Source organism: Eutrema salsugineum, unplaced genomic scaffold (assembly GCF_000478725.1).
Source record: "Eutrema salsugineum unplaced genomic scaffold, Eutsalg1_0 scaffold_9, whole genome shotgun sequence".
Classification (NCBI taxonomy): Eukaryota; Viridiplantae; Streptophyta; class Magnoliopsida; order Brassicales; family Brassicaceae; genus Eutrema; species Eutrema salsugineum.
In genome coordinates this window covers 4,976,637-4,997,298 of record NW_006256342.1, presented here as the reverse complement: position 1 = coordinate 4,997,298, position 20,662 = coordinate 4,976,637, and the positions used below count along the sequence as shown (strand labels likewise).

The 20,662-nt window shown below is 37.7% G+C and overlaps 3 protein-coding genes across 3 annotated transcripts; 2 read left to right on the top strand and 1 right to left on the bottom strand.

The window, feature by feature from the left end:
- The first annotated feature begins 2,586 nt into the window (after positions 1–2,586).
- LOC18009372 (HVA22-like protein c) lies at positions 2,587–9,442 on the top strand. The gene is made up of 5 exons (XM_006390919.2): positions 2,587–2,753; positions 3,006–3,032; positions 3,388–3,510; positions 3,609–3,867; positions 9,189–9,442. Exons 1-5 carry the CDS (start codon positions 2,686–2,688, stop codon positions 9,264–9,266), a joined length of 555 nt encoding a protein of 184 aa, XP_006390981.2. The 5' UTR covers positions 2,587–2,685; the 3' UTR covers positions 9,267–9,442.
- A 1,474-nt stretch (positions 9,443–10,916) lies between these two features.
- LOC18008851 (PH, RCC1 and FYVE domains-containing protein 1) lies at positions 10,917–15,098 on the top strand. The gene is made up of 10 exons (XM_006390918.2): positions 10,917–10,937; positions 11,062–11,133; positions 11,259–11,345; positions 11,479–11,568; positions 11,786–11,866; positions 11,975–12,139; positions 12,216–14,285; positions 14,383–14,529; positions 14,609–14,901; positions 15,008–15,098. The coding sequence occupies exons 1-10, from the start codon at positions 10,917–10,919 to the stop codon at positions 15,096–15,098; spliced, it is 3,117 nt and encodes a 1,038-aa protein (XP_006390980.2).
- A 1,745-nt stretch (positions 15,099–16,843) lies between these two features.
- On the bottom strand, positions 16,844–17,578 carry LOC112082843. The gene has a single exon (XM_024150414.1). It carries the CDS (start codon positions 17,576–17,578, stop codon positions 16,844–16,846), a length of 735 nt encoding a protein of 244 aa, XP_024006182.1.
- Positions 17,579–20,662: the final 3,084 nt, after the last annotated feature.

The following is a 20,662-nucleotide window of genomic DNA, read 5'->3' as shown; positions in this document are numbered from 1 at the left end:
CCAAGTTAGTATCTTCCATTTTCTTCGTTCATGGTTTCATTTCTTCGACCACATTGTCTCAAAGAGGTACATACATATGCATCATGAGCTTATCCCTGTTCTATCTTTATATAATCTACTATTTTTCCCGTGCATGGTCAGTCGACTTGACTTGTCTATCGGTCAATGTTTCATATATAGTAAATATACACTAGTTAAGATCTTTAAAATATATATAGTAAAGAATTAAATCGTATGGTTCAAAGCATTAAAATGTGGCTGTTTTGGTTAATACAAGCGTGTTGATGCCATATTAATGCCAGTAGCTATCTATGCGAAAAGTTTCGAATACGTTTAATTTATTATAGCATTTGCAAGCAACATTTTTATGGCATTTATTGTTTTGAATGGTCCTATTTTATTCCGGATCGGAGAAACGTGATATAAATCTAGTATTATCAAAAATATTTATAGCTAGATCATATGGTCGGAAGTCGGAACTTAAGTCTGTTTTTATCCCCCCCAAAAAAAACACTCTGATGCTACGTTTGGAGACTATACAATCTGTGGATCCATGAAACTTATTATCATCGCTAATTCTTGCTATATGGAAATGTTCAAAGTTTGTAAATTATGGGACACCCGAGAGAAAATCACCAAGGTCATGTCATTCTCTTCTAAAAATATATTTAAAAACAGATTGACAACAATGTCTAGAACGAAATTTATAGATTTGAGATATATGTCTATCTAGCATGCATATATAATAAGAAAATTATACTAGATGGTTATAGATTCTACTTGATCTTCTATTTCTTAAGGTTTGTCCTTGATGGGTGAAAAATGATTATATATCCATAATCCATCACGGAGACAGGATACCATGATGATGTAAAATTAACAAGGAAATTTTTTTTTTGGTCGAAATTAACAAGGAAATTTGCATTATACAACAAAATACATAAGTATATATCTTATGTAACATGCGTAGTAACCATATCGCTTCATCTTGTGTCGGTCTAATTATTAGATTTGTTTTGTTAATGTACATATATATATATATTATATATGTGTGTTTTACCATGCATGGGTATGTATAGAGAAACGACCGTGTAGACCAACGTTGTATATAAATTAATAGAGATATCAACGAGCATGGGAATTTGGACGTTAGCAATTTTGCTCATACTCATATACATACAATGATTTATGCTAATAGAAACATATTATGTTCTATATAAAACAATATAAATTTTTTAGTACGAAAATAATATATTTCAAAATTCTATATAGATCGGTGCGAACTGCGAATCCTTGAAATCCTAGGCCTGTCGGTGTCGGTTATATAACCTCATCCATATGTTATTTTAATTAATTAATCCGTTAGTTTAAGGTAATTAATCAAATATTAAATCTCGTTATCACGCAGCATTTTTAGAGGAATGTTATTTTTGTTTGATCACAATAACATGGCAAAGCAATAGGCGAGACTAGATTTCGCGGTAGTAAAAGAAAAGCAAAATATAGAAACCGATGATCTCATGAATCTTCTTTGATATTTGTATATAATTGTTTACGAATTACTTTATAGATAAACAGTAAGATACGAGTCATGACGGATCATTGTTTTTTTTTGTCGGCGATTTATTATAATTAAAAGAAATTACAAAAAAGGAAAGGGCACAAGTAGTTGTAATCTGGCATTACCCAATTGGTCCAAAATAATTAGAAATGTCTCTAAAGTATACTTAAAATATAGTCTTTTGATCTACGTAGTTATATATAATATGCTATCGTATAGAAGAGTGTATTCATGAGGGTTCTTTGTTTTTGATCTGGCAAAGATTAGATGATCATCATTCCATCACTTGCTTCCCTATTTTGTTTAATCAGGCTTCAGTGATACACTCATTATTCGTCTTCACTATAATCATTTTATCATTTGTCTAGAACCAATAATAATAAAAATTTAGTAAGGGATAAATATTAGATACTGTTATTAATTCTGATACATATATTTCGAATAAAAATTCATTTTGTTTTCAATCTTATTCATGTATGAATAATTAGATGAACCTTATCTTTGCTCAGGTCCAGTTTGAGAAAATGATTATATTCCACCATCCCATTGGATGATATGGACTTATATAGAATGAATGGGCTTTGTAAGGCTCATTAATGTTCAGACCTTACTGGACATTTGGAAGCATAATAATTTCAATCTACGATTACAACATACACATTCCTCATTTAACTGTGTTTTATATATTTGATAAATCACTCAAAATTAGTGAACCGGACAGTATCAAATATTTATGTCCAAATATAATATACTGTAATCTAATTTTGTAATAAATTCACCGAGTAGAAAGTCGAAGATAATCTCGTAGCTGCAAAGCTAAAATATCGCTCAAGTAATATTCTTAAGAATATGTTTAAGAAAAAATATTTATCCATAAATAATTGGCAAAATTTCGGTGCTTATTTGCTCGTTGGAAATACCATTTTTCTTTTTCTTTTCCATTTTGTTTTTTTGAAAGGTAAAAAAAAAGAAAAAAAAAAAATGAAAGGAGTGGTCATAAAAGTCCAAGGTAAAACCTGGCCTCCACTTCTGTTCTTCTACACTGAGAGAAAGAAAGAGAGGAAAATAAAAGTGGAAAGCTTTAGAAACAGGAAGGCTTCAGGGAAGAAGCTGAAGAGTCAATAATGCCTTCTAATTCTGGAGATGATAATGTTCTTCAAGTTCTCATCAAGAACTTCGATGTCCTTGCTCTGTATATCTCTCTCTCTTTAATTTCTATTTACAGATCCTATCTTTTTTTGTTTGTTTGTTTGTTAATTAGATCCTATCTTGTTTACTTAGTTTTCTTTCTACTGAGTTAAACTACTACATTGTTTATGGTCTTACTTGATTCCGAATTTGAAAGAGAAAGATAAACCCTCTTTTAGATTTTCACTGATTTATGGAATTTTTGTGATTTATTGTTATTTGAAAGTTGAAACTTGCTTTGTTTTTGCTTCTGCAGCCCATTGGTTGCTCTCGTCTACCCTCTGTAAGTGAAACCTCTCTCTCTCTCTCTCACTCTCATTCTCACTCACTTTGTGTGATGTCCATAGGACTTAAAACAAAAGATTAGATTGATAGCAAAACTCAAATTTAGAGCTAATATTTCGTTGAGATTTATATAAATATTGGAAACTTTTGGGGAAAATGAAGCAAAAACCAAACCTTTGAAAATTTGATTCCCTGTTAATAAATTTTTTTAAAATGAAACTTTTTTCTTAGATGCACGTATATCCACACACACCCACTTAGAATCCAAGACACGAGGCATCATTTTCTTTGTAATATTCAACTTTTTTATTACAAAGAAAAGATTATTAGAATGTGACAAAAAAATTGAACAGATATGCATCAGTGAAAGCAATAGAGACAAAATCATTAGCACAAGACGAGCAATGGCTCACCTATTGGGTTCTCTACGCACTTATCTCCCTCTTCGAACTCATTTTCTCCAAACTTCTTGAGTGGTTAGTTCTCTACTATTTTTATGCTTGTAGAAAAAAACTATTATGCTACAAACTCTCTGGTCATATAATATAATCAAATTTTCTTATGAGAAAAAAAGGTTTCCGATATGGCCATTCCTGAAGCTGATCGGGATATGCTGGCTAGTTCTACCACAGTTTAATGGAGCAGAACATGTGTACAGACATTTCATCAGGCCTTTCTACATGAATCCTCAAAGAGCTTCCACCAATATTTGGTATGTTCCTCAAAAGAAATTCAATTTCTTCCCCAAACGTGACGAAGACGACATCCTCACTGCTGCTGAGAAGTACATGGAGCAGCATGGCACCGAAGCTTTTGAGCGAATGATCGTTAGGGTAAATTTTCAACTTCACATACATACGTATATTATTAACGTTTCAAGAGAGAGAAAATAAAATTGTATTCAATGAATGTAAAAAGTAAAGTATCGTATTACATTAGTTCCCTTATATACCAACTAACTATGGGAAATGTATAAATACACATATGCTAATACACCCCTCTCAAGCCGAAGCATCCTTAGGAAGGAAGAGGCTTGACAAAGACATACGACCAAGCAGTGAATGAAACGGACCCGGATGCAAAGGTTTTGTGAGAATATCAGCAAGCTGATTCGAAGTAGAGACATGGTGGACCTTGAGGAATCCATTCTTCACTTGATCTCGAGTCGTGTGGCAATCCACTTCTACATGCTTAGTTCTCTCGTGGAAAACAGGGTTGTTCGCAATGTTCATAGCTGATTTGTTGTCACAAAAAAGCTTGGCCTGAGTCGTTACTGGTATATGCAAATCAGATAAGAGTTGATTCAGCCAAAGTAACTCTCCAGTAGCAACAGCCATGCTTCGATATTCTGCCTCCGTGCTGCTCCTGCTCACTGTTTCTTGTTTCTTGGATTTCCAAGTGATAAGAGAATTACCGAGGAACACACATAGGCCTGTGACAGAGCGTCTTGTATCAGGGCATGTAACCCAATCTGCGTCTGAAAAACCATTCAAGCACAACTCCGTAGTAGCTGAATAAAACAATCCTTGACCAGGGTTATTCTTCAGATACTTAAGAATATGAAGAGCAGCTTGGAAATGGGTATCAGTCGGGCAAGACAGGTACTGACTCAATCTATGTACCGCAAAGGTAATGTCGGGTCTAGTAATGCAAAGATACTGCAACCGACCGATCAGTTCGCGATAAGTGGTAGCATTGGAAAGAGAAGTACCCGTTGACTTGCTGAGAGGAAGCTTAGGATCCATTGGAACAGATTTAGGTTTACAACCGAGAAGTCCATAGTCCTCAATGAGATCCAAGCAATATTTCCTCTGTGAAACAGAGATTCCCGAAGCATTCCTAGCAATTTCAAGACCCAAGAAAAAACAAGCTTGGCCAAGGTCTTTGGTCTTGAATGCTGCAGAAAGGAGGTTCTTCACAGACATGACAGCTTTATCATCATTACTCGCAATAAGTATGTCATCGACATATATAAGCATGGCGATGAATGAAGAAGAACCTGTTTGCTTCACAAAGAGGGAATAGTCTGCATAAGACTGGATGAAACCATCATCAAGTAATACCTTGGACAGGCATTTATACCATTGTCGTGATGCTTGCTTCAGTCCATAGATGGATTTATGAAGTTTGCACACCGGATTAGGAGGCAAACGACCATCGGCTGGAGTGTAACCCTGTGGTAGGCTCATGTATATTTCTTCATCGAGCGTACTATGTAGGAAGGCATTTGTTACATCCAGCTGGGTTAAGCTCCAACCCATTCGTGCAGCTAAACCAAGAATTAGCTTCACACTCGCAAGCTTGGCAACAGGAGAAAAGGTATCAAAGTAATCGACACCTTCCTGTTGAGTAAATCCCTTCGCTACCAAGCGAGCTTTGTATCGTTCCACACTACCATCCGCCTTGTATTTGATTGTAAATACCCATTTACAACCAACTACATTCTTTTCTGGTGGTAACGAGACAACACTCCATGTATGTGTGGATTCCATAGCTCCCAGCTCCAAATTACACGCATCAGTCCACTCTTTAGAAGCCATGGCCTGCTTAAATGTTTTAGGCTCTGTCTCCATTGAAAATGAAAGGACAACAGACTGATACGAGGTGTTAAGAGAAGAGTATGAGAGGAATGAAGAGATGGGATATGGAGTTGTATAAACCTTTGTAGAAGAGGAAGGAGTAGAAATTTGTGTTAAAGAGCAATGATAATTGGACAAATAACTTGGTACCTTTGTCGAACGTTTTGGCCGGGCATTGAGAAGTGATATTGGAGCATTCTCTGTAACAACAGGGTTAGTTGTGTCCTGTGGATCACTAGAGTGCGATGGTGATGCAAGTGATGTACGAGATGGAGAAGTAGTGATGGGTACAATCGATGATGTAGAGGAATGATTAGGCAAAGAAATGAATTCATCTATCACAACAGGTGTTGGTAATGGCAATATAGACTCACGAAAGATATCAGGAGATGGATGATGCAAAGATTGATCAGCAAATGGAAAAATGGATTCATGAAAAACAACATTGCGAGAAACCGAGACAAGATTGGATTCAAGATGCAAAACCTTATAACCTTTGTACCCCGAGGAGTATCCTAGAAAGACACAACGATCTGCACGTGGACTGAACTTATGTCTATCTTTTTGTAATGTGGACACATAACACAGGCAACCAAAAGATCTTAAGAATGAATAATCAGGCGCCTTATGCTTTATCAATTCATATGGGGATTTGTTTTTAAGAACAACAGATGGTAATCGATTGATCAAGAACACAGCAGTTAATATGCAATCACTCCAATATATCAGAGGAACATGAGATTGAAACAGTAATGATCGTGCAACATTTAAAAGATGTTGATGCTTTCTCTCAACAACAGAATTCTGTTGAGGAGTATAAGCACAGGAAAATTGATGAATCATGCCATGTTGACGAACAAGTTCTGTAAAAGCTAACTCAGGTGCATTATCTGTTCTAATCGCTTTGATGGTTTTCTTATATTGAGTGTGCACATGTGTAACAAAAGAAGAGAAGAGTCGTGAAACATCACTTTTATATTTCATTAAGTATACCCATGTGACACGAGTTGAATCATCTACAATGGTTAAAAAGTATTTATAACCTTCTATAGACTCTATTGAAAACGGACCCCAAACATCAAGATGAAGCAAGTCAAATGGTGAACTAGATAGATGGTTATGTGACTCAAAAGGAAGACGTTTTTGTTTTGCTAAGGGACATACAGGACAATGAGACTCAGAAGATAGGCTAGACTTAGACACATGTAAAAGACTCGAGAGCTCAAGTAACTTGCCAGTAGACGGATGTCCGAGGCGTTGATGCCAAAGATTTCCATCGACTACCAAGGATCCAGTGAAATGTGAAGCAATAGATGGTTCAAGCTGCAAAATGTAGAGATTGTGAATGAGAATTCCTCTACCAATCATCAAGCCCCGAGTAAACTCCTGAATAAAGCAAGAATCAATATAGAAATGAGCAGATAAATCACCAGTTTTGAGTAAACAGCTCACAGAGAGAAGATTGAATTTGAATGAAGGCACATGTAAAACATTATGCATGACTAAACATGATGAAAGATGCACAGCGCCCGTGTGAGTAATCGCAACTCTAGTGCCATCAGGTAAGGATACTGTTGTGCCAGAGATTGCAATAATATCACTAAACAATTCCAAGTCAGAACATACATGACAAGTGGCACCACTGTCAATTATCCAAGAACCTTGAGGGAGAGAATTATAAAGTGTGGAAAGGCATTGATGATTGAAAGTCAGTCTATTATCCTCAAATTTCAATGAAGATGATGGAAAAGGGAAGTTACCAGATGTGGACTGTGTTGCCATAACACCATGTTCTGTGATTGTGGCTGGTGACACTTCAGAAGATGGTGATGGTGATGATTCCGAGATGCTGACATGAGCAGTTAACTGTTGAAGCAGAGATTGAACTTGATCATTATTCATCTGACTAAGATCCAAGTTCATTACATTCGATGCCGGGGGAGGCATATACTGATATGAAGGGAATGCCGGAGGAGGATAAGTATTGGTCATCACATTGGCAACAGTGTTAGGTCGAGTATTAGATGGGAATTGGCCTCGAGGTTGAAATGTAGAAGAGAATTATCCCCGTGGTGGATAAGCATTGGCCGCAGGAGGTCTTTGTGTCTGATTATAAGCAGACTGACCACTCTTGTATCCCGGAATGTAGCCAGGAGGATAGCCATGAAGCTTGAAACACTTCTGAATAACATGACCCATTTGTCCACAATGAGTGCACATAGGCCGAGACTTGGGACGATATGTATTTTGAAGTGCAAAAGCAGCATTATCAAGTGATAGAGTATCTTGAGTCTGCATAGTAGAAGCAGTACTCTGAAAAACAACATTCTCCGGTGTAGAAGATGGTTTAAGATTTCTCTGTCTCTCATCCTGTGCAACCATGTTAAAGGCATCTTCAATGGAAGGAATTGGCTTCAACACAAGGATGTGGCGTCTTGTAGATTCATAGCTTTCATTTAACCCCATCAAGAATTTTGTAACTCGACTACGATCCTGCAGCTCTTCCCAAAGTTTTGCTGCATTACATTCACACTTCCCACAAGTGCATACAGGCAATTCAACATAATTGCGATATTCTTCCCATAAGGTCACCAATTCAGTGTAATAAGAACTAACATCCATCGATCCTTGTTGAATAGAACTGAGGCGTTGTTCAATTTCATATACCCTAGGAGCATCATTTTGCTTGAAACGAGAAAGGATATTCTTCCAAATACCTTCAGCGGTAGAGATGAATAGTAGACTCTGTCCAATCTTCTTGGAAACAGAGTTCATTAGCCAAGTTGCCACCATGTCATTGCATCGTGACCAAGATCCAGAGTCTCGTTGATTTTCAGCAGGCTTAGGTATTGTGCCATCGATAAATCCCAACTTGTTACGCACATTAAGCGCCATTCGCACCGATCGTCGCCAAGAATGGAAATCTGCACCAGTACTAAGACGATCTGAGACTAGAACAAGTCCCGCATGATCGGAGCTGTGTAGATAGAACGGATTATCGTAATGGTCGAGCTGCTGTGAAGAATTTCCCGATTCGGAATGATTTGTCACCATCGCGATGTGCGAGAAGATAGTATCAAGATAATCGAACGATTCTATGCAAATCGAACAAGATTGAGAAAAGATTTGTGCCGAGAATGAGAGATTCAGCAACAAATTAGGTCAAACGAAAGATGAAACAAAGACTACGAAGATACTGGAGAATACGGAACTCAGAAAATCCAGAAAAGATGAAACTAAGTTCATGAAAACGAGAAAAATGATATCGATCTGAGAAGTACTCATGAAATCTGATGAATGAATGACATGAGAAGAAGAAATGAAGCTCAGATGAATGACGAATCCGCCATGGATGAGGGAGAAAAGTTTGTTATGCGGAGCTTTATCTCACCTCTGATACCATATTAACGTTTCAAGAGAGAGAAAATAAAATTGTATTCAATGAATGTAAAAAGTAAAGTATCGTATTACATTAGTTCCCTTATATACCAACTAACTATGGGAAATGTATAAATACACATATGCTAATATATATATATACATATACATTCTTAATGTTGTTTTGTGATGCGCAGAAGGATAGTTATGAAAGGGGAAGGAGAGGAGGAGGAAGCAATAATTACATGATCTTTGATGACGATTATAGGTACTAAGTTTACCATGTTACTGTGGTCTCTGATCTTAAACCGGTTTGGCTACTTTCAGTTTGTATAAGCTTAGCTGTGTGACTCTTGTCTTCTCTATGGCTTTTATATCTGCCAGGTTTATGTATCATCTCCTTTATGTAGTGACATGTTTTGTATTAATGGAATGCCATATTTTATATTTAGTTTTGGTGGCTATTTTATAGGGATGAACATTTTCAGTTTCCGTTCGAGTAAAACTATAACTGAAATCTAAATGAAATAACAGTTTCGGTCCGTTTAGTAGAATTTGGTTTGATTATATGGCAACCCTGCAATCTCTGGATATATTCTGTCTCCGGATTATGATGTTACATCATCATCGTCTACTTTTGGTCAAGAAGATCCATTTCTTCTTCCTATTACGATTTGGTGTTTCTCTATGTACATGCCCGAGATTCTCATCGAGGGTTGCTTCGTCTTCGATTATTGGAATCAGGTGGCATTTGGTTTTTTGATACTTCGCTAGGATTAGAACATATTGGTAGATTTTCTGAATATGGATAGTGTTATCCGATCTGGTGAAGAAGTAGAGTAAATTGTGTTTCTGAAAGCATATCCAATAGTTCTAAAAATAGAGTTCTTTAAGAATAGAGATGTTTATTTCAATGGTTATCTCTGTTTATCACTCTAAAAATGAATAATCCAAATATAATCTACTATTTTAGTATTAATTGTTTACAAGATCTTTTACTTATAAAAATCTTCAAATTTTTCTATTTTTTTTATAAAATAGTTCAAAGTTATCAAAATTTAAAAATTACATTTATTATAAAATTTTAATTAAATACACCACAAACTGAAAATCAAACAACTAATACATTTTTGTTTAAGGCTTTAAGCTTCTACAAATAATCAGTTAGCACGTTTTATAGTTGAAAAATAGTTTTTTTACTAGTAATTGTTAAATAATATAGTAATTAAATACAATACTGTTTGTTATTTCATTTTATAGGTACAAAATGTAAAAATAATATGAAAACTAAATGATCATTTTGTGAATTAAAAAATTGTATTGTTCATTTTTTCTATTTTAGAGTATGATATAGAATACTATTGAAGATAATTTTTATCCTAAAATAGGATTTGGAGATAAGAATAGACAGGGGTGATCCTGAAACAGTGGAGACTATACAAAAGAAAGGAAAAAACAGGAGCCTTCACTTTACATAGTAAAAAAAATGATCAAACATATCCTCGTTTAAATGATTTCAAATACCCAACAAGTAACACAAATTCTCCAAAAAACCTTGATGAAAAAGAGAAAAAGTCGAAAGTTTAACACAAAACTGAAGAAAAACAGGGAGCTTAAGAGACGTGAGGCGTGGGAGGAAAAAGAAAGAGAAGATTCAAAAACAATTAACTGGCTTACACTAAATTGAATTCTTTTATTATTCAGTTTATTGTTTTTTCTTTTTACTCAACGTAAATAACTCCTAAGAAATATTTGTTACAAAAAAAATTTTGTTTTTGTTTTGAAACGGGGGTTTTATAGAGAAATGGGGGCCAAGGCCCATGCTTCAAATGGCTTGGTCCAAGGCTGGTCTTGAGAATGAAGTACCATTTGAAATGCTTTGAGGTGGTAAAAAGATTATGCAAAGTGGATTTGATTTTTGGTTGATGTACATTTTGGATTGGAGAGTTTTGGGTATTTTGAAATTTTTGACGAAACCTTACTACTACCATGGGTTAGATAGGAATGATTGGAGCTTTGTTTCGAGTGATGTTAAACGATTTGGTTCAGAATGATTCGAAAGGGAAATAGCTCTTTTCCGGTGCAACAGATTCAATGGCTGATTCCCTGAGAATTAGTCTCGCTGAGAGAGACGTTGAACAGGTATTACGTATGATGTGTTTTCTTTTTATCTAGGCTTAGAATAAGCAACATGTCTAACGTGTTTTATTTTTACCTAAGTCATTAAAATGATTTTTTGATGTGTTTCTTCTACTGAAATTTGCCAGGCCATTACGTCACTTAAGAAAGGGTCTTATTTGCTAAAATACGGACGTAGAGGGAAGCCCAAGTTTTGTCCATTCCAGCTCTCAAGTGTAAGATTTTTTTTGGACGACACGTTTGCTTATTTCTCTTCTAATGATTTTGAAGATACCGATGAGCAAGAGAGATAATTCCTCCTTATATTCTTCTTGTTTGCTTATTTATATTACATGTCAATTATCCTAGGACGAGTCCACGTTAGTATGGTACTCTGGAAAAGAAGAGAAGCAAATTAAAGTGAGTCAAGTCATGAGAATTGTTCCTGGACAACGCACGGTGAGTTTTTTCTCTGCAGACTCATGTATAGTTTACCTTCTATTCCATTTCAACTATATCAACTTTGTAAGATGGTCTCATGTTCTCTTGGCATCAGTTTCATATTATCAAGCTTCTTCCTCTTTTTTTTTTTTTTTTTCTAGCTATATTATATGTTTTGACTTGTTCTTACCCCACCCCTTCAATTCTTAGACTTAACGCGTAAAGTGTGTTTCAGGCTACATTCAAGAGATATCCACGTCCCGAGAAAGAGTATCAATCATTTTCCCTCATTTGTCCAGACAGGTCTTTGGATTTGGTGAGTTTTTTAGTGCTATCTTAATGAGCAATAATGCATATATATATATCATTTATCAACTTTTGAACGATCTTTGAAAAATGACATTGGTGATGATATTTTGGGCAGATATGCAAAGACAAGGATGAAGCAGAAGTGTGGGTGGTTGGTTTGAAGGCATTGATTACTCGCGTAAAAGTCTCCAAATGGAAAAACACTATTAAACCTGAGATCACTTCAGTGGAATGTCCAACCCCTCATGCACGAAGAGTATCTCCATTCGTAACAGTTCTTGTAAGTAAACAACATGTTCTTCATATTCTTCAAAAATCTGAACCACCACTTAACATTTCACATCATCTTACTATAGGATCAAGTTATCCAGCCCTCCCCTGAAACTTCTGCACCAAATCGGATGGGAAAAGTCTTTTCTGATATTGTATCCATAACTGCACCAGCAAGTAACAATCAGACAGAAACCAATACTACCAACCTCTTCTGTGCATTTCCTCCGGTAAACGTTGAGAACTCAATTTCACGATTCTCGACCACTGATCCAGTTCGGATCAGTCTATCTAGTGCTGTAAGCACGTCTAGCCATGGTTCGTGTCACGAAGACTTTGATGCTTTAGGTGATGTTTTTGTCTGGGGTGAAGCTATAAGTGATGGTGTACTGAGCGGAACAGAAAAGTCATTGAACTCCACAACAGAGGATGCACTATTACCAAAAGCATTAGAATCAACAATAGTTTTAGATGCACAAAACATTGCATGTGGTAGGTGTCATGCAGTTTTAGTTACAAAACAAGGAGAGATCTTCAGCTGGGGAGATGGAACAGGTGGAAAGCTAGGGCATGGCTTAGAAAAAGATGCCTATCAACCAAAGTTCATTAGTAGTGTTAGAGGAATAGGTTTCAAATCTTTAGCGTGTGGGGAGTTCCATACATGTGCTGTTACTCAATCAGGTGATCTTTACAGTTGGGGTGATGGCACAAGTTTTCTTGGTCACGGTAGTGAATCATGCTGCTGGATTCCCAAGAGAGTGACTGGTGTCTTACAGGGAGTGCATGTATCATATGTCGCTTGTGGTCTTTGGCATACATCGGTACTTGCATCATCAGGTCAGTTGTTCACATTTGGAGATGGATCTTTTGGTGCTCTTGGTCATGGAGACAGGGAAAGCTCTAGTGTTCCACGTGAAGTTGAAAACCTAAGTGGACTTAGAGTAATGAAGGTTGCGTGTGGCGTTTGGCATACAGCTGCAGTGGTGGAAGTGGCAAATGAAGCATCTGATGCAGAACTTTGCTCTTCGTGTGGGCAACTGTTCACATGGGGGGATGGAGATAATGGACAGCTTGGTCATGGTGGTGATGATGCAAAACTACTTCCTGAGTGTGTTACTTCATTGAAGAACGAAAATATATGCCAAGTTGCATGTGGACATAGTCTCACGGTTTCTCTTACATCTAAAGGGCATGTGTATACAATGGGTAGCATGGTTTATGGCCAGCTTGGAAATCCTACTGCAAAGGGACAGTTCCCTGCACGTGTTGAAGGAGACTTAGTAGGGACTTTTGTGGAGGAGATTGCATGTGGTTCTTATCATGTTGCAGTGTTGACATCTAAATCAGAGATTTACACATGGGGAAAAGGGTTAAATGGCCAGCTAGGCCATGGAAACATTGAGAACAAAATGGAACCTACGGTTGTTGGGTTTATGAAAGAAAAGCAAGTGAAAACTATAACATGTGGATCTAATTTTACTGCTGTGATTTGTCTTCACAAATGGATACCTGGCTCTGAACATTCACTATGTGCTGGTTGCCGTAATCCCTTCAACTTTAGAAGAAAACGTCATAATTGTTACAATTGTGGTCTGATATTTTGTAAAGTATGCAGTAGTAGGAAGTCTTTGAGAGCTGCTTTGGCGCCTGATATGAACAAAGCATATCGAGTGTGTTATGGATGTTTTACAAAGCTGAAAAAGTCAAGAGAGCTATCTCCTTCTCCACCAACTCCACGAGCAAGAAACCTTTTGAATATGCGGAAATCGACTGATGTTTCAGATAGAAGCAGCTTCACTCAAAAATTCCTCTCAGCACACTCCAGAATATCTTCAGCTGATTCTTTATTGCATCATGGTGAAGGAAGAAACCATAGACGAGACTTGAAACCGGAAGTAAATAATAGTAATGTCTTTCCTTTCATGAATGACAGTTTAAAGTCTGTTGGATCGCCATTATCCAAAGGATTAATAGGGTTGCCAAAACTCCCCAAGAGTATGGTGGTTAAAATTCCTGGTTCACGAGTGAACTCTCACATAGCGTCTCCAGTTTCAGTAAAGTCAACTAGTCCACGCCGATCTTATGAAGTAACAGCTGAGGAATCTAAACAAATAAACGACGATTATAGTCAAGAAATGGCGGGTCTAAAGGAACATGTAATACTTTCTAACCATGTCTTATATATACTTGTATATCATATATAAACAAATGCTTTTAGGCTAAAATAAAGTTTTTATGCATTAAACATTGTAGGTTGAACAACTCGTTTCAAAAACTCACCAACTTGAAGAGGAACTCGAAAAGACTCGAAGGCAGTTAAAAGTGGTCACTGCAATGGCAGCAGATGAAGCAGAGGAAAACAAATCTGCAAAAGAGGTTATTAGATCTCTGACCACTCAGGTTTGACATTTTCCATTACTCAAATACATTTGTCTCACTGAATTATCTGTCTCTCATAATGTTAACAATTGTTTCACAGCTGAAGGAAATGGCTGAAAAAATATCACAAAAAGATGACATTAGCACCAACTCAAAACACAAAGACAAAGAGACATCAGAGAGTCAAACTCAGACAAATAACCAGACACATATAAGAAGCATGGTTTCTCATGATAGTCAACCGGAAAGCAACCTAACAAGTAAGAGCTTAGCTAATGGGCATAAAAGGCAGAAAATGAAGCCGGAGAGGGTTGTGCAGGACGAACCAGGAGTGTATTTAACATTGTTGTCTTTACCTGGTGGTGGTAATGAACTCAAGCGTGTCCGGTTCAGGTACATGAATGCATCTTCGTTTTCTGAAAATGCTATTCTAGTCTCCCCTTATTAAACAACACAACATGACATATCATTTTACGTGACTTGTTCATTTCTTGTGTAGCCGGAAACAGTTTAGTGAAGAACAAGCAGAGAAGTGGTGGAGTGAAAATGGTACTAAAGTGTGTGAACGGCATAACATTCTAGTTTCCTAGGATCTCATCTGCCTTCAAGAGAGGATCATAAGAGAGGGATAGAGACAGACGGAAATTCAGCAAAGATAGTGACATAGAATAAATAGAGAAACACGTTTATGCAGATTTTTTTAGAGTAATACAACATATTTTTTTTCTAATTTTTTTTCTTCAAATTTTATAGAGAGGTAGAGACAAAGGCAAAAATCTGAAAATTGCGCGGTTCCCACCTAATTTTCTAGTTGCTGATCTTGCTTATACACTTGTAAATAAAAAACTACCAACGTACATGTCTGAATGACCGAGAACATGTAGCAGAAATGCTAGCAAAGACAAAACGCAAAAACATCATGCACCAAGGTTAAAAGTCTAATATCCATCCACATCAATCTGGAACTTTACATATCTTTAGAAAACACCCAAAAAAAAAAAAAATGGACCATATTACATTAAATTGTATATATGTGAATAAAATCCTCTGATCATAGAACATGAGATAACCCAAACCAGAGGTTTTATACAGCATTCGTTCAAACAAGCAACAAGACAGCAGTATCAGTCAACCCACTGATCCAAAATTAACAAATAAATTATGGAAGATAAAGAAATAAAGAACAGTTTTACACTGAATGCATCTTTATCTCATAGAGTTTAGAGATTAACAATAGAAATATATTTTGAAAGGGAGAGCTTAGCGTGAGGATTAGTTTCAGAGACACTCAATGTCATTCATTCGTCGTAGACGTTGTTGCATGTGTTTTTTGTATGTCCTCTTTATAGATTATAGTGTAACGTTGTAAAACATCTCTGTTTTTTGTGTATGTGTGTGTAGACGCCGGTTTCAAGAACACGGGATTGAAAAGAGCAGAGAAGTTAGGGAAGGATTTGGAGGGGTTTAAGGAACAAGGTTATGAAATTCCAGAGCCAATGTCTTCTGGTAAAACATATTCAGACTTTCAGAGTATTTAAAGGTTCTAGCAGAGAATGATCCTCAAGCATCCCATTCAATGTGATCTGTCACTTCTACAAAATATACTTTACACACAGCGCCGGTGGACAAATGATTGGAAGAAAGGTGAAAAAGAAAGAAAAAAAAAATTCTGTACTAAAAAAACTCACTTGTTCTACAAATGGGTCGGCCAACTTTTCCAATTCTTGCAGAACATGAAATAAGAACTGAACAAAGTCGTTGAGGTATTGAACATATTTTTATTACTGTGAAGAAAGAAACTTAAAAATGTTTGTGAATTTCCCTTGTAATTCTAATAATAATGTGGGTTTTGTATTTGAATGCGGCAGTGGTGGACAAGAGAACAGATGAATCATTGTTTGGAAGAGACAGAGAAATCGTTCATGTTTTCTGGGGAGATTCTTTGTCTCATATTGTCCTGATTTTGATTCAACAACGCCTTGTGTTGATCGAAGATGCTTCATGAATCTCTGCTTCTCTCATAATCTATTATTCGTTTATTTTTTTCATGCATGATTGTAGACTTGTAGCTGTGTTGCAGACTTGCAGTTGGTAACGTGACTTTGGTTTTTCTTTTCTCATCTTAAGATAAAAGAGCCAGAGACGACGAATCGACCACAAAAAAAAAGAAAGTCTTAGTTAAGAAACCCTAGTTTATGTTTTACTTAAAAAAGGAAATCCTATAGTTTTTTTTTTTTTGCCGTCAAGAAATCCTTTATTAATTGATAGAGATTGCAAAAATAAAGGTTACAATGCGACTCGGAAATCAAACATCAAATCCTAAATGGAAGGATTGCTAGACGTTATAACGAGCCTCCTGATTCAGCTGGTCCTGTAACCACGAGGGTCCTCCCATGGCGAGGTAGGAGTGATATCGGCCATCTTTTGTAACACTCTTGGCGATTGCTCGAGTTACTGAGTTCGATACCGGCGCCTCTATTTCAAACTCACATCGGTTGAATTGAGATTTGAGAACATTGATGTGGTCGCTATAAACTCTGAACTTTGGCCACACTGATGGTTTTTGGATAGCCTCCACAGCTCCTATCAGATCCGATGCTATGATGATGTCCGTGAAATGAAGATCCTTTGCGCTCTGAAGAGCCCAAATTATGACCCTAAACTCGGCAATGAGTCGATTAGGAGAAGGGGTAAACGCTTCCCGAGCATGAAAGAGAACACTTCCTGTGTGGTTCCTTGCGATCCATGCCCCTCCACTGTGTAAGAGAGAGTTACGCCAGTTTGCATTAATATTGCATTTGATGAGACCAGTCAGAGGAGGGTGCCATCTGTCGGTCGCGTTGCTGTTTCTAGCTGTATTGCCATCCTTTCCGTGATTAGGGTTGTTAACTGAATGCCAGAGTATGGCTTCTTCTGACGAGCGTTGACAAACAACGAAAGCAGCTTCAACACTCCGTGAGAAAAGAGTTGCATTCCGGTTCTTCCATATGTTCCATTGCAGCCACGGAATAGACTGTCGTAGAAACACGTTCAAAGACTGGTCTTCCATCAAATTAAGGATGTGTTCCATATTTTCCGTAACAGAATCCACAAACCCTTGAGGCGGTGCCGGAATTCCAGCTGTATCTAAAACCTGTTTCGCGGCCTCACAATGGAATAGTACATGACTGATGGATTCAACGCCGTGCTGACAAATTCTGCAGGTATCATCAGCTGCACAGCCCCTTTTTTCAGACCTTGTGCAACCGCTAGTGCCCCTGATAAGGCTCGCCAGAGAAAAACCTTAATCTTTGGTGTCGTATGAATCTTCCAGATACGATTCTTGACATTAATGTTGTCCGCATCCTGAAAAGATGGTACACCAGCGGGGATGTGACGGTGGGAAGCTACAAACTGCGCTCCACTGCGGACCGTATAAGATCCGTGTTTCGTATACGCCCAAACGAATTTATCTTCTGTGTTTCCCAGGGGCAGAGCCAAAATTCTCACAATGTCCGCTGGAGGGAAAAGTGCCTGTAACTGAGTCGTATTCCATCTACCAGAGTTCGCGATCAGATCAGATACCTTGAGATTCAGGTCGTAAAACAATTCTTTGTTAACCGGTCTTCGAGGATCGTTGTCCATTACCCATTTATCGAGCCACACTCTGGTACTTGCGCCATTTCCAATTGATTTGATTAGTCCTCGAGCCAGTAGTTCTCTTCCATGTAATATGCTGCACCAAGCATAAGATGGCCGATAACCCTTTCCACAATCCAGAAAACCTGTATTACTGAAATACCGCCCACCGCCCTTTATAGACTTTGGCAAGGAGAGAATTCGGTTCATTTAAGATACGCCAAGCTTGCTTCGCCAACAGGCATTGATTGAACTCCTCAATATCTCTGAACCCTAAGCCTCCCATCGATTTAGCTTTGCACATATCTTTCCAAGCCACCCAATGGATCTTCCTTTTCTTCTCACAAGCATTCCACCAGAAATCCGTTATTGCAGTTGTAAGTTTGCGGCATTGATCTTTGGTAAGACGGAAACATGACATTGCATAAACTGGTAACGCCATCGCAATGGATTTAATGAGGATTTCCTTACCACCCAATGATAGAGTTTTCGCATACCATCCACTAAGGCGTTTACTAAGTTTCTCATTGATGAAGGCTAAGAGTTTCCGTTTAGAGCCACTCAGACACTCCGGAAGTCCGAGATAAGTTCCTTCCCCCCGATTTGATCAATACCTAGACGTGCAGCGATCAGGCGTCGTGTAATCAAATCTACATCGGAGCCATAAGTGATCGCTGATTTAGCGAAATTGATTACTTGCCCCGAAGCATCCTCATACAGGCGCAGACATTTGAGAAATTACGAGCATTCCGATAAAGTCGCTTTGCAGAGGAAGAGACTATCATCGGCGAACAATAAATGCTGTATTGCAGGGCAGTGTTTGGATAACTTCATCCCCGAGATCTTTCCATCCCTTTCTGCCTTATTCATCACATGGACAAGAGCTTCTGCACATAATATGAATAGGAAAGGAGATAATGGATCACCTTGCCTAATTCCTCATTCAGGATAAAAGTGTCCATGCGCTTGTCCATTAAGCAAAACTGTGTAGGACACAGACCGGATACAGCTCATAATCCATCTGATCCACTTATCATCAAACCCCATACGGCCAAAAAGTTCCTCCAGAAAGTCCCATTCGACCCGATCGTACGCCTTTGACATATCGATCTTTATGGCAATATACTCTCCTCTGCAACCTGGGTTTGTGCGAAGTCCATGTATCATCTCGTGAGCAAGCAGCAAGTTATCCGAAATCAGTCGTCCAGCGACGAAAGCCCCTTGTGTCGGGGAAACCAACTGTGGGAGGAATTTCTTGAGTCTGTTACATAAGATTTTTGACACAATCTTATATGTTACAGAGCACAAGCTAATTGGCCTCAAGTCCGTCATTCCGGTTGGAGATGGTTTTTTAGGGAGAAGACAGATTTGGGTGAAATTCCAATCCTCCGGTAAGCTTCCACTCTCAAAAAACTTCTTAACCTCTATTATGACTTGCTCTCCGGTAATGTTCCAAAAGCTTTGAAAAAAGCTCCCCGTCATGCCATCTGAACCAGGCGCACTTTCTCCTCTGATGCTCTTAACTGCTCGTTTGATTTCTGATGCAGATACTGTCCTAACCAGATCTTGATTCATTGCAGGAGTGACCTTTGCGATAAAGCCCTCTAGCAGCTCCTGAGAATTCCCTTGTCTTGTAGAACGAAATAGGTCTTGGAAATATTGTATCGCAATATTCTCTTTTTCCTCCTCCGAAAAACGTTCCACACCTGTTCCATCTTTAAGGGAAATGATCTGGTTCCTCATCCGTCGAGCTTTAACACTCCCATAAAAAATCTTCGTGTTTTTGTCGCCATGACGCAGCTTCCTATAGTTTATGTTTTTTTTTTTTTTTTTTTACTAATTCACGATAAAAAAAGGAATATATATATATATATATATATATTTATAGTGTATAGGTTAAGAAGCCCTAATTTGTTTTTGTTTTTCACGTTGAATTCCTATTTGAATCCATCTTGGTAAATCATGGAAAAGGTGAAATCTCGATCAAGAGATGAAATTAGCTCCCTCCCAGATGAGATTCTTGCACATATCGTGTCCTTTCTTCCCACGAAACAAGCTATTTCCACATAAATCCTCTCCAAAAGATGGAAGAATCTGTTCACACTGATGATTCGCTTCTTTGCATCTCAACACCATCTCCGATTCGACGAGACAGATTTGCTTTATCCCGAAAGAACAAAACAGAAGAGGGACCTTGCTCGGGAGAGTTTGAGGGCTTTCGTTGATAAAACACTGTCTCTACAACAACAACAAGACGGTGGTTGCTGCAATAACTCTTATAAAGCTCAAGTATTGCGAGGGTGAAATTCAACTTGCGGATCTGCTTACTAAAGCACTTAGCAACAGAAGGTTTGAAGAACGAGGCATCTCGGATCTTGATCTGCGCATTACCATCTGCCCTTTGTGTTGGTCGTATAATTGAGTTTAGTTATGTTAATTATACAAACAGTTATACAGTTAGAGTCAAAGGACGTGTGTGTCTATGTGTCAAGAGTCGTGTCTTGTTAGTGTGTCAGTTATGTCCAAATAGAAGAGT

Bases quoted from the DNA above. Each gene is read 5' to 3' on its own strand.
- LOC18009372 (XM_006390919.2), top strand. From the start codon at position 2,686: ATGCCTTCTAATTCTGGAGATGATAATGTTCTTCAAGTTCTCATCAAG. The intron at 2,754-3,005 runs GTATATCTCTCT...TTGCTTCTGCAG, and splicing joins AACTTCGATGTCCTTGCTCT to CCCATTGGTTGCTCTCGTCT. The intron at 3,511-3,608 runs GTTAGTTCTCTA...TGAGAAAAAAAG, and splicing joins TTCTCCAAACTTCTTGAGTG to GTTTCCGATATGGCCATTCC.
- LOC18008851 (XM_006390918.2), top strand. From the start codon at position 10,917: ATGTACATTTTGGATTGGAGA. The intron at 10,938-11,061 runs GTTTTGGGTATT...AAAGGGAAATAG, and splicing joins TGTACATTTTGGATTGGAGA to CTCTTTTCCGGTGCAACAGA. The intron at 12,140-12,215 runs GTAAGTAAACAA...ATCTTACTATAG, and splicing joins CTCCATTCGTAACAGTTCTT to GATCAAGTTATCCAGCCCTC.
- LOC112082843 (XM_024150414.1), bottom strand. From the start codon at position 17,578: ATGGAACACATCCTTAATTTGATGGAAGACCAGTCTTTGAACGTGTTT.